The sequence below is a fragment of the Engystomops pustulosus genome, chromosome 7, assembly GCF_040894005.1.
Source record: "Engystomops pustulosus chromosome 7, aEngPut4.maternal, whole genome shotgun sequence".
NCBI lineage: Eukaryota > Metazoa > Chordata > Amphibia > Anura > Leptodactylidae > Engystomops > Engystomops pustulosus.
The window spans coordinates 85,177,150-85,191,556 of record NC_092417.1 but is presented as its reverse complement, the minus strand read 5'-3'; the positions used below and the strand labels follow the sequence as shown (position 1 = coordinate 85,191,556).

The window sequence follows — 14,407 nt, the reverse complement described above, 5'->3', positions numbered from 1 at the left end:
TGATCTTCTTTCCTCCATCCACTTACCGATCCAACCCTGACCTCTCCATCAGTCCGTGGGATCACTATAGCACCGAGGCAGCAAGCCCGTTGTCTTGGGGTTGTGCTGGACTACGATCTCTCCTTTGCATCGCGTATTTAATCTCTTGCTTGCTCTTGCTGCATTCATCTTAGAAACTTCTCCAGAATCCGACCATTTCTGACAATTGAAACCTGTATGGACCTGAATGTAGTTTGTTTCCCAAGTTGACATCTCTTGGCATGTCTTCGTCCAGGTGTATAGATTACTTACAGGATAGACAGCTCCTGCATTTATCAAAGTCGTAGTGTGTGCCTGTAAATGGCCCTGCCATGTCTAGTGCTGTTCCTGTGGTGTGCTAAACAGATGCTGTACCAAATTATCGAGGCAGGGGATGCTTTGTCCTCATACATTAGCAGCGTCAGGCCTCACATATCATCCCACAGAGACCTGCTTGTTGCTGACAAGGTGATGTCATTATTTCTCCATCGTAAAGCCTCACTCTGGCTTCAAGGCTGTTGCCCAAAAGTCTCCTTATTATTAGGAAATGTTCACAAATCCGATTTCAATTGGAGTGCTGCTATATTTTACTCCCTAAATGTCCTTCAGATGCTTGAACTTACAATGGGTCAATGGGGCTTTCATTCTTTGCTCTGTATGGTTATATCTCCTGCTTTCTTTATGTGTAACTGCCATCCGTTACTATAGAGATTATTTATAATTCATGATTTTATGATGAACCCTATTGATTCTGCATTATGTGTTTGTGTAGTGGGGAAAAACCACATATGGAAGGAGGCCATGGAGTTTCTTTTGTGTCTGGGAAAACCCCACTTTATCAGCCATTACATGAAATTATAGGCCAACTTTTCTAGGCTACTGAAAAAAGGGATGGGTCTAAATAATGATTTTTTACCACCTAATATAAAAACCATGAAACTTGGTTCCCTAGAAACATCTGCGAAAAATTGATCACATATGGATATCATCCTTGTGCTTAATGTGCTCTTTTTTATTTTGTTTTTTAAGGTGACCTATTGACTTCAATGGTAGGCAGAGGCCTGTCAACATAAAAAAAATGTTCAGTACATTCTGTTTTTTTTTTTCCAGCAGACACTGGATCCATGGCAAGAAAAAGGATGTACAAATAGCATACTAATGCTTTATTGCTTATGTGGCTTTCTGTGGGAATCGCACATGGTCTACGACATGAAAAAAATAGTTGTCTGAATGAGCCCTAATGCAGTCACATCTGAAGCATTTGTATTTATTCTCTATGAGGTCAAGAGACTGGACAGCATACTGGAGCATATCCCTGTCCTGTAGCAGGACTGGAGGTTGTATCAGGACTTGGCAGCACTGTGCTGCTGATGTGTATATCTGACCGAACATTTGCTATAAGAGCCATATATGCAATCGCATAAATGGCCATTCTAGCAAATGCTCGACTGTGAGGAGCTTATAGGTTTCCACAACTATGGTGCTTATAAGTCCTCATCACTCTATGGTTACAGAAACCACTCTACAGCAGAACTGTGAAAACCATGTAAAAGGTACCTGTATTTATGCACTTCTCCAGTTATGTTCTTACTGTTGACAATTGCTGTTGTCCTGTGTCACATCAAGATTAGCCAACGATGGCCTAAAATATATGAATTCTCACTCATACCACATCAAAACTTGTAACAAATCCCTTCTTTCTGTTTCTTCCATTATAATGTCCTTACTTCCTTGTAGTGGCCATTAGAGACCAGCCTTGGTTATGTGTTTGCCCAGCTTGATACCTCTAACCATTATTAAACATGGCTGCCGAGATGGTCATAAAGGTTTATGGGATGGAAAACTACTTCTTTGCCTCAGTGATAGTTTCCATTGGCAGGAGATGTGTACACATTCAATATGTTTTCTTTGAATGAGCATAAACCTGTGTGCAGTCACACAATCTTTAGGGCAAGACTGGAGAAATGAAGTCCAGGTTGCTACATGAGTCATATTGAAGCTTCTGTGACTGGTTACTTTGTAATAAACATAATAAATGTCCCGGCAAAACTGATGGACTGGATAATGACTACCGCATGGCAGAACGTGGCATTTATTTTGTGTTAGTAAATCCCTTTATACCCAGGAGGGTTTAGTTCATTGCCATACTGCATTATGGGGACTATGTGGACCATTTTCCCAAACCTGAACACGGCCATATGAAAACAGACTTACACCAGGATATAACACTTGATGTATATAACATATATCATAGGAGTAAACAAATGCATCATGAAACTTGTACATACAGCCAAATAATTTTCTCCCAGAAAGTTTTTTGTAAATTTGCTTATTTATTAGGAAGTTTTTCTCAAAATACGGTAACCCCACTTTATGTATCTTGTTTGTGATGAAAATGCACCATTTTGCAGTATATATTCGATGTAACCTTATTCTGATTGGACCCCTGCATCATCTAGGCTTTCATGAATTTTTTTTTAAAATAATAATAATAATTCTTTATTTATATAGCACCTACAGACAGCGCTGCACAAAGCATGTCAAATTGGCCCCTGTCCCCATGGGGCTCAGGATCTAAACAACCTACTAGTATGTTTTGTAGTGTGGGAGGGAACGGGAGGACCCGGAGGAAACCCACGCAAACACGGAGAGAACATACAAACTCTTTGCAGATGTTGACCTGGTTGGGACTTGAACCCAGGTCCCCAGCGCTGCAAGGCAGAAGTGCTACCCAATAATGACAATACAGGCGGTCCCCTACTTAAGAACACTCGACTTACATACAACCCATAGTTACAAACGGACCTCTGGATATTGGTAATTTATTGTACTTTAGTCCTAGGCTACAATGATCAGCCGTAACAGTTATCAAATGTGTCTGTAATGAAGCTTTAGTGTTAATATTGATTCTTATGACAACCCAACATTTTTAAAAACCAATTGTCACAGAGACCAAAAAAGTTCTGTCTGGGATTACAATGATAAAATATACAGTTCCGACTTGCATACAAACTCAACTTAAGAACAAACCTACAGACCCTATCTTGTATGTAACCCGGGGACTGCCTGTATGTTGATGTTTTTGACCACATTTTTGAAGATACCTAGAGTGGAGCAGGATGTTATCTGCCATGGACAGCAGCTCTATTTTTTTTTCTGCTTTGATTATTGCATTTGGATCCTACCAGTTCCCATAAGGCGCACACACACCCTCTTTGACTGACCCCTACCTGAGGACCCTCCATCATTGTAAGCCCTATTCATTGTAAACCGCATTCAGAATACTGATGTGCTGCTGTTTTCCTGTGTTTTTTATTGTGTTATAATTTCTTCTTACTCGGATCTGTACCACTTCCATGTTCTCCATTAAATGATTTGGAGAAGAGAAATCCTATTTGTTTTTGTGTTTTTTTTTTTATTGAGTAGCGATTACAATTTCATTTTCTGTTCTTATACATTTAGAAACATATTTCCTTGCCGTCGCCGGCAGACTAGCTATTACCAGGAGATTGGCCCAGACTTTCTTCACCTTATCATTCACAAACAACTGCATCTTCGTCTTGCTCCTAAATCCATATTCCGACGCGAGACTGGCTAAGAAGCGAGCTGATTATGTACAGAGCGTGCTCTGCTCGGCTAAGAGAAGTCGGCTTTGACTTCCAAACACTTCATTTTGTGATGGTGCTCTCTTTATGGAGCCCTGCATTATTATAATAGTATCCTGTCCCCAGCTCCATGTGTATAGTGCTCCCGCTGTGGCTGTTATTTAAGAGCGGCCTTTCTTATAGGAGTTAATGAATCTTCCAATATTTACATTACATTACAATCTCTATTGTGTAAGTGAAATCCAAGGCGCTCTGCTTATACTGAGATTTCCTTATCTGCTTTATGATGGTAACTGTAGAAACGACACTTTCCATTTAGATGGATTTCTTTCTCATTCCAAACCTATTTTGAATAGAGTTCTTCTGGACTAGAAAAAAGCCTCTTCTGCCCTCAAGAACAGCACCACTCCAGTCCTTTGGTAGAGTATGATATCGCACTTCATGTCAGTGATTCAAATAGCATCAAAACAGTAGTAAAATAAATAGGGGGGAGGAGATATGAGACTGAGTACCTTACTTATCAGATTTTAAAGTTCTAGATTTTGCCAAAATTCATGAAGGAAAAGGTCTAGTATGACATTGAAAAGACTGGCGGGTCCATTTTGTGGACCACTGACTGCTATTAACTTTTATAGGTCCTTGGCATCCATGCTCTATGGGTTTTTGAAAACATGTTTCAAAAACTAAAGAAATTTAGTTTAGCAAGGATGGTTGTCATATTTCTCATAGATTTAACCATTAAATTTACCATTTGATTTCATTCATTATGAAGCAAGCATACCCTTAGACTTCAGGCTACACTGATACAGGATCATATCTTGTTTAATCCCTGATCTGAGTGGTTTTGCTGAACAAAATCAATTTTAAGACTATGATAGGAAATCTCTGTTGCTTTTGTACTGGGACTCTGATCTTCTCCTCTCACATTAAGTATGCACTGAACCAGAAGTAATCAATCGCTGTACCATCTCCCAGCTGCTGTGTATGAGTGATCCAGCTCATGATGATTAGTCCAGTCTGGACAGTTCAGGAAGCTCCTTGTAATGTGTTTATGAACTGCAGGCTGAATCCAACCCAGCTTTCCCAAGGTCCTGAATGTTATAATTGTTTTTTCAGCAAAACCACTCAGCTAAGGGATCAAACATGATGTACTTCTGCATTAGTGTAGCTACAGCATTCTCAAGGTATGTTAGATTTATAATGCATGAAATCAAATGGTAGATTTCCTTTAAAATAACATGTCAATAATATCAAGATCACAAGCTGTCCATGAAATAGACTGTGAATAAAACCTAAATCACAGTAGTCTTGAAAAGGACACTGAGAAAAGGCATTATGAACATTATATGTCACAATTCACATGAACATCTAAAATGCAACACGCAAATAGCATGTGATAATGACACTACTGGAAGATCAAGTGAATTAAGTTGTTTTACAAACCGCGCACCTCCATCTTGTAAAGTGGAGTGTGTTTTTCATGGTGACAAGGTAGCTGCAGTTTTCTCCAGCCCCTCACTACAGGTTATATAACAGTATGTTCCTCTTTGATCAATTTCTACTTCACTTAATTATACAAAACTGTTGTTCCAATACCCTGAGTGTGAAGTTGTCGTCTTCCTCCTTTCATCCTGCTCTCTGCTGCGCTCTGCCTTTGATTTCCCAATCTTGCTCTACTTTGTCATTCAATCTTTGTCAATTCCTTTTCTTCCAGTCTCCATTCCTTTCATGCTAATGTTGTGGTCCTGTTCTCCCGGTCTTCATCACCTAGAAGCTTGTGTCTGGGTGGCAGATCTCCTGGCTGCAGTGTTGCTGGTTGAATCCCATAGTGCAGTTTAGGCAGTATACGGTTTTAGAAAGCGTCTCTTGGAGTTTTCCTGCTTGTGAAATGTCCACACATCTCTGTTGGGTATAACAGTGTACCTGCATTTGTCATAAAAATCCTATGACTTCTTGCTACCAATTGCTACCAATTTTGGTTGTGACTTACTTCCCCTTCTTTCTTCTTTACGTCTCTATTGTTGTTGGGATGAAACCTTTCCCCTGTTTTTCTTATGGCTCTGTGGTCCTTGGCCATCACCCCCGGCTTAGCTGGCCTTCTTTGTTCCCTGCCATTTTATTTACATCTCCTTTTCCTTTGGAATCTTTATTAACTACTTGTTGCTATTTAGTGGGTATCATTTACTTTGCTTTCTATTTCCCATAAGTCATATCACCAAAATTTTTGAAAAACACTAAACAATTATAAATTCATAGCGTACTAGACAAAAAGTTCTTTTATTGTCCCCTTGAGAAAGCTAACTGCAAAACACGTGTCGGGGTGTACAGCGTGTGCCCTTTTACTGGTTTAGGTAACTATACTAGCTCCATATGAGGTATAAAGTTTCTCTGTTTATGTGACTTTTATTCAGGTTCTTGTCTGATACCATGTGGCATACACCAGTTTTTACTTTTTCAACTGATTTATGACTGATTTGGCACTCTCTGTTTTTAACTTGTATTGTTGTTGCATTGCCGTCTATTTTCTTCAATAAAAGAACTTTTTGTCTAGTACGCTATGAATTTATAATTGTTTAGTGTTTTTCAATAATTTTGGTGATATGACTTATTACAACAGGGGGCTTTTACAATAATCTATGCCCACACCCCCTGTGTAACACTTTTTGTTTTTTTCTATTTCCCATGTAAAATGTTCAGCCCCCCCACCACTTACCCATGTTTTTCACCCCATTTCTCTCTTTTCAGGTGTCCTTTATCCAGAACCTGGTGTTCTGTGTGGAAAGAGCATATCGTGTGCCAGACTTTGGAATTTGGGAGAGAGGCAGCAAGTATAACAACGGCAGCACTGAATTACACTCAAGGTATCTGCGCCCAGTGTGTTTCATTATTTCCTCACATTGATGAGCTAATTAAGTCACAGCCTCATTTCATTTGCCTATTATTCCTTATGGCAAGCTTTATGGACGCTCTGTATAAATAGATTGGATTAGCAAAACTGGATAATGAGGAGATGAAGAGTGAGTGAGCACAGCTAAAGCGATGGCTCCTCCAGCTTAGGGGAACAATGTGTTTCTGCTTTATTTCATTTGTGTTTAGCTTTATTATTGTGTCTGAGACGCCGCATCAGATTCATCAGCCGGACTGCTCAGTGCAGTTACGTCTAAGCACTGACATTAAAGGGAACCTACCACCACAAATCTACCTATAAAGGTAGATTGGGTGGTAGGTGGATCAATGGGACGTGAGGATAGCCCTTTTAAGGGCTAATCCTCACGTCCCCACACTTTTTTGATAACTTTTATTATCCATATATTCAAATTTACTTATGCGGCTACTGGGGCGTGGAGTAGCCGCATCTGAGGTTACACGAGGCGGCTACTCCACGCCCCGGTAGCCACTTTACCCCTCCTCACCCATCTTCGGCGCGCAGCTCCGCGTAGCTGCGCGCCCTCGTCCGGCGATCCTGCCGTCTGCGCATGCGCGGAAGAGCAGGCCCGCGCCTGTTTCGGAGCAGTGAGCGCGCAGGCGCGGGCCTGCTCTTCCGCGCATGCGCAGACGGCAGGATCGCCGGACGAGGGCGCGCAGCTACGCGGAGCTGCGCGCCGAAGATGGGTGAGTAGGAGGGGTAAAGTGGCTACCGGGGCGTGGAGTAGCCGCCTCGTGTAACCTCAGATGCGGCTACTCCACGCCCCAGTAGCCGCATAAGTAAATTTGAATATAGGGATAATAAAAGTTATCAAAAAAGTGTGGGGATGTGAGGATTAGCCCTTAAAAGGGCTATCCTCACGTCCCATTGATCCACCTACCACCCAATCTACCTTTATAGGTAGATTTGTGGTGGTAGGTGCCCTTTAAAGGGGAAGCTGCACCCATCAATACGCAATGCCACCCTGAGATGCTGCTTATGAGGTTAAAGAAAGTCTACCTCAAGCCTCATATACCAGGTGCACTTACTCATAGGTCCAGGTACTGTGACTGTGGTAAACTTCTTATTTGTTAACTATGGCCTCTTTCCTTCTAACATCAACTTTTAAAATCCCTTTGAGAAGTGTCATATAATTCACAACTCCCAACAAAGAGAGCAAGGGCCAAATGTTACGTCAGATAGTCAAACCACCAAGATACTACAACTCTATAATAAGGGATATATCCTAAGACAATTGTGGGAGTAAAATTTTAGCTTCATTTGGCTTCAGCAACATACTTGTACATGTGTTACGATACAATCTACCATATGCTTTTTGCTAGATTATCTGACTGCTAGTAAAAGGACCAGGTCAGTCAGGGAACATGTCCCAATTAGCCATAAAAAACATTGCTAAAATAATCAATCTGTGTTATTATATAGTTTGATATATGCTGACCAAAGTCTATCCCTGCCCTAGGTATTCAACAGTAAATCCATTGATGGCCTACTGTATCAAATCAGGGTTAGGCAGCTCTGTGTGGTTTGCAGTGTATTATAATGTCCCTTCCTCTCTACAAAGTAAATGAATCTGTCCCTTATTGTTGATGGCCGCTGTGTGATGGAAGCGCTCTCATCTACAGATATTAAGCATCATAATTAAGCAATGAAGGCTGATGAAACTTGAGCTTCGATTGAGGCAGACAAGTTAATCATTACGTTCCCTTCACCATCCCATGTATTAGGATGTCAGTGCTGATAGATGTACACATAACCAGTCATAGTTCATTCTGCTCACACCTCAGTCAAGCATGCACAGAGCCTTTCTCAAAATAAAAGTTTCATCCTTTAGGTCCCCATTTCTTGTAGTGAAAGATGCAGTTATAACAAAGCTGAGGTCGTCATTATGGACTCATATCATGTAGGTATGTGTAGAATTGCAGGTCTAATGTAAACTGAAAGGAGTTGGAGTATAATATATGGTTTATAAATTGTCTTCATTTTTATTAGTGCAGAAACAATATAATGGGTACTGCAATCTGCAAAGAATAGATTTTATAATTGGACACTAAAAGTTTAGTATCTGGGTTCTTCAGAACTGAAGAAAAGGGCATCAGAAATGACACCCTACTGCAGCCTCTAAATTTAGAAGTCATAACCTCCCCCCGCCCCCCTCCTCCGCTGCAAGTCCCTCATATTCATCAGTGCACAGACATATAACAATATCCACAGACAGCACTCAAGTAAGTGTCAGGGATGTAGAATCAATTGATGAACATTCAGGGATTATTATTAAGACAGTAAAGGCACATGAGCAATTTATTTAACCCCTTCACGCTCCGTGACGGATATATCCGCCATGGAGCTGTGAAGGTTGTATGAAGAAGGCTCACGGGCTGAGCCTTCTTCATACAGAGATGGGCTTTGCTGCATATCGCAGCAAAGACCCATCGCTATCACCCGCGGTCGGTGCTTGCACCGATCGCGGGTGTTAACCTTTTCTTTGCCGCCGGCAAAGTCGCTGGCGGCACTTTAAATTTGGCGGCGCATCAGGGGGCGGCGATCAGTTGCCATGGTACCCTCGGGTCTTCGTTTGACCCGAGGATACATGGCTTCTGCATATACATTACAATGAGCCTGTGGCTCATTGTAATGTATAGTGAGCAGAAATGCCATATACTGCGATACAGTAGTATTGCAGTATATGGCAGGAGCGATCAGACCATCTAGGGTTAATGTACCCTAGAGGGTCTAAGAAATAGTGGGAAAAAAAAGTTTAAAAAATGTAAAAAAATAATAAAATATTAAAAGTTCAAATCAACCCCCTTTCCTTAGAACTGATATAAAATATAATAAATAGTAAAAATCACAGACACATTAGGTATCGCCGCGTCCCAAAATGCCCGATCTATCAAAATAAAAAAAAGGTTATTGACGGCGGTGACCTCCGGAACGGCAAATGGCGCCCAAATGTCCAAAACGCGACTTTAACACCTTTTTAGATGACATAAAAAATGTAATAAAAAATGATCAAAATGTCGCACAGTCCTCAAAACGGTAGCAATGAAAGCGTCGGCTCATTTCGCAAAAAATTACACCTCACACAGCTCCATGCGCCAAAGTATGAAAAAGTTATTCGCGTCAGAAGATGGCAAAAAAATTTTTTTCTTTTTTGTACACATTCGTTTAATTTTTGAAAATGTATTAAAACGCAATAAAACCTGTATAAATTTGGTATCACCGCGATCGTACCAAACCAAAGAGGTGTTATTTGGAGCGCAGCGTGAAAGTCGTAAAAACTGAGCCCACAAGAACATGACGCACATGCAGTTTTTTTCAATTTTTCCACATTTGGAATTTTTTTGCGGCTTCCCACTACATGGCATGGAATAATAAATAACATCATGGGAAAGTAAAATTTGTTACGCACAAAATAAGGTCTGTACACGGACTGTACAGGTCTGTACACGGAAAAATGAAAAAGTTATGGATTTTTGAAGATGGAGAGCGAGAAATTAGCGAAAATACCCTGCGTCCTTAAGGGGTTAAAAGAGTGGCCAACACCCAAGTAAATGTTATTGTTTATACAGTTTTTCAATTCTGTATCGATACCTTTCAGTTTTCTGGATCTTAAAGGGGTTGTCCAAGACGGTAGGAAAAAAATATATATATGTGGCCGGAAGGGGGCTCCATAAAAAAAATAAACCTTTGCTTACCTATGTGGTTCCTCCTTGACCATTGACTTCCACTGAAAGTAAAAAATTAAACTTTCTATAACAATCATAGTAAGCAGAATCTAGAAAGGATTATGGAATTGATAAACACAGTACATTGCTCAAAAAATAAAGGGAACACTCAAAAGTAACATCCTAGATACTAATGAATGAAATTGTCTCATTGAATACCTTATTCTGTACAAAGTTGAATGTGCTGACAAAATCACAGAAAAATCAAAATCATCATCTAAATCAAACAAATGATAATCTGGGTATGATGCAATAAGTATGTTTTTCTTATTTACAAGACAGTATCATGGACGTTTTGCCCCACCGAGCCATTGTCAACACACTGTGATATGTGTCCAGTATATGGCGTATAGTGCTGCTGCACACTAGGTTGGTGTTGAAATCAAATGTATTAACCAATGGAGGTATGGATTTGAGGTCACCCACAAATTTAAAGTGGAAAAACACACTACAGGCTGATCTAAATTTGATGTAATGTCTATAAAACAAGACAATATGAGACGAGTGTGTCGTCCACGAGCATGTGTGACCTCCCTACAATGCTTCGGCGTACTCCTGATTAGATTGCGGGTGAACTCCCAGGTCTTGACTAATCCTGGATACTCTTTGGTGCAACGTGACGTTGATGGATGGAGACTTGATGTCTTGGATGTGCTCCATTGGATACAGGTCAGGGGAACGAACGAACAAAATTTCAGTGCCTTCATCTTGCAGGAACAAGTGACACACTCCAGTCACATGAGGTCTAGCATTGTCCTGAATTAGGAGGAACCCAGGGCCAACCGCACCAGCATATGGTCTCCCAAGAAGCCTAAGAATCTTGGTATGTAACGGCAGTCAGGCTGCCTCCAAATAAATGCCACCCCACACCATTACTGACCCACTGCCTAACCGTTCATGCTTACAGATGCTTGCAGGCAGCAGATCGTTGTCCACGTCTGTCACATGTGCTCCGTGTAAACCTGCTTTCATCTGTGAAGAGCACAGGGCACCAGTGGCGAATTTGCCAATGGTGGTGTTTTCTGGCAAATGCTAAGCGCCCTGCACGGTGTTGGGCTGTGAGCACAACCCCCATCTATGGACTTTGGGGGCCTTTATACCATGCTCATGGAGTCTGTTTCTAAACGTTTGTGCAGACACAAGTGTTTTTATTAAATCCTGGAACAGGCGATTTCTAATATATAATATGTATATCAGCCATGTCCCGACTTGTGATCATTCAGACTATCGGCTGACGTTACTAGCAGTCTGAGTGATCACAAGGTGGGACCCGGCTGTACTAACAATAATGGGGGTGTAAATAAGTTATCGAAGCCAGGAGGCGCTCAGATGACATAATCCATTTACATATTTTATTACTGTCTTTTTTTTAGGAAAATCGCCTGTTCCAGGATTTAATAAAAACACAAGATAGAAGACATCTCTATGAATAAATACATTCTAGGAACCTACCCTCAGTATATCTCATGATAGATGTCCTTTAAATTGTGAATGAAGTAGAACATCTGATGTTACAGGTGATCACCACCAAGCCCCTTAAATATAGGAATACATTTTCACGTGAACATAGATGTGAAATGCAGAGAAAGCTTCTTTGGGTTGTTGACGATCTGTCTGGATGGCAGTTGCAGGCCTTAGAGTAGTGGCTTTGATGTAATGAGACTGAATGACTTGTAATAGTCACTTTATGGCAGAGCTGTATCTGTTTTCTGATTACAACGGAACATCTCATCGCCATCACCGGGAGCCGCATATAATACATTTATATGTCATTTCTGCTTCATTAGCCACTGAGTCAGTTTGTTGAAAACTGTTAGACAAGATTTTAATGTCACAACATGAAGCCGAGAAACTTTTGTAAAAAAAAACCTATCCTGAATAGACAACAGCTTTACGCACTGAATCTCAGAGACTGTGTATCCAGGAATCAAGCATAACCATCTATCATCCTGCCCAGGGCTGGACTATAGGGAGGGCACCTGGGACGATAGCCCCCACAATCCTGCCTGTCTCCACACCTGACGCATGATCAGTAACATTACTAAGTTCTATACAGTATAGGGAGTTGTAAACGACTCCTGCTTACCCTAGCTGTGCAGGCAATGGAGGGGGAACTTTGTAGATGAGTGGATGGAGCCACACTCGTGAGGGGCGGATCCACCATGTATTCCTAGGACAATGGACATAAGAGTAATTATTATGTTCTGTTGCTGTGTATGTTATTTAGGTGTACATTCTGAGATGCTGCAGCAGCTGTGCATTATTCTGTTCTTTGTTATGCTGAATTTGCAATTATTATCACGACTTTGCCGTCTCCACACCAATTGGGTGTGGAGGGGTGCAGCTGCTGGTGCAGTGGGCGGGCATAGGGCTTCCTGCCCCATGACACTGTACTTTTTAAAAAACCCACAAATTTACAATCGCAGGTTTTTACACAAGATCGGACCTGGTATCCATCAAGGCCTTTATCATGCGGCAGTTTACTTTAAAGGTCAGATAAATAACATTTATAAATGGAGTATAGAAATGTGTGATACGTTCTGACACAAGTCATTCAATTATTATTAAAATGGGAACGACACTGGATATTGGGATACAAAGATGTAAGCTCCTTATACACAAATATTGAACATCAACAAGGAATACAAGCATTGCAACATTTTTTAGAAAAAGAAAATAAATTGCATCAAGAACAGATCGAATTCATTATTTTGAATATAGAATTCATATTGACAAATAATTATTTTTTCTTTGAAGATAAATTTTATCATCAGAAGAAGGGTACCGCCAAAGCCACCAAGTTAGCGTCAAGTTCCGGCAATCTTTTTATGACATTTTGGGAGCAAATTTTCATCAGCTCTTTTCTTGGAGCAGACCAGGTGCAGTGGCACTGTTACATAGATGACATACTGTATGTATGGATAGGCTCGGTGGATAGTTTAGAATCCTTTTTGTGTACAATCAATGAAAAATCTTACACTTTATCCTTTACCCCACACATAAGTAAGGTAGAAATAGAATTTCTAGACTTGGAGATTAGAGTGACAAACGATCACTTGGAATGCAACACATTCTACAAACCCACATCAAAAAATAGTTTATATCCTAAATACAAGCTGCCACTTGCCAAGATGGCTGCTAAATACACCATTTAGTCAGTTAAGAAGACAAACTTAGAAAAAATTGATATTGAAGCAGAAGAATTAACAAAAAAATTTAAAGAAAAAAAACTATCCGGAACATATTCTCCGTAGTTCACAAAACAAAGCCAGAAATGTAATAAGAGAAGATTTTTTTTTTTAGAGAAAACCCCAGCCATATACAGAAAGCAAAGATCATTCTTTCATAAATGGCCTCAAATTTTTTTGTAATCCTTTCATATATATTGGTATTTCATAAAAGATGATAAAATTATCAGAAAAAAATCAACCATTCTGACCTTCTATAACAGTGGTGGCGAACCTATAGCACGCGAGCCAGAGAGGGCACGCACACCGTCTCCACTGCCGTCTCTATATTAATCATTGGAACACCCAGCAGGCAGGAAATGCTGCCGAGAGCTCCAATGATCTCTCCCATAGAAAGCTTTTATTGACAGTTAGAATGCGTTAATGCAGCAAGTCAATATTTGCAGTGTTGACCCTTCTTCAGTGCAGTCTTTCTAGCTGCGATACTCTTCCCTGTTAGGCCAATTTTGTGCAGTGCAATGATGACTGCACGTTTCTTTAGAGATAACCATGAATAACAGAAGAGAAACAATGATGCCAAGCACCAGCCTCCTTTTAACCCCTTAAGGACGCAGCCTGTTTGCAGGTTAAGGCTCGCAACTTTTTTTTTAAATTTGACCAGTGTCTCTTCCTGTGGTAATAACTTTTGAACACTGTTACTTATCAAAGCGATTCTGAGATTGTTTTTTCCCCACATGTTGTACTTCATTTTAGTGGTAAATTTTGGCTGATAAGTTTTGCGTTTATTTACAAAAAAGAAAAAAATGATGAATTTTTAGAAAAATTTGCCATTTTCGAAATTCTAAATCACCGCGTTTTCAGGCAGATAGATTTACCACCTAAATAACTTGCAGAATAACATTTCCCATTTGTCTACTTTACATTTTCATAATTTTTGAAATGTTT

At 40.3% G+C, this 14,407-nt stretch overlaps 1 protein-coding gene across 3 annotated transcripts in view; it reads left to right on the top strand.

Moving 5' to 3' along the window:
* PHKB (phosphorylase kinase regulatory subunit beta) overlaps window positions 1-14,407 on the top strand; it is a 154,442-nt gene that overhangs the window by 64,933 nt on the left and 75,102 nt on the right. For all 3 annotated transcript variants that reach the window (XM_072117169.1, XM_072117167.1, XM_072117168.1), the window contains one exon: window positions 6,369-6,484. In XM_072117169.1, the coding sequence (XP_071973270.1) occupies window positions 6,369-6,484 (116 nt within the window). The remainder of the gene's footprint in view (window positions 1-6,368; window positions 6,485-14,407) is intronic.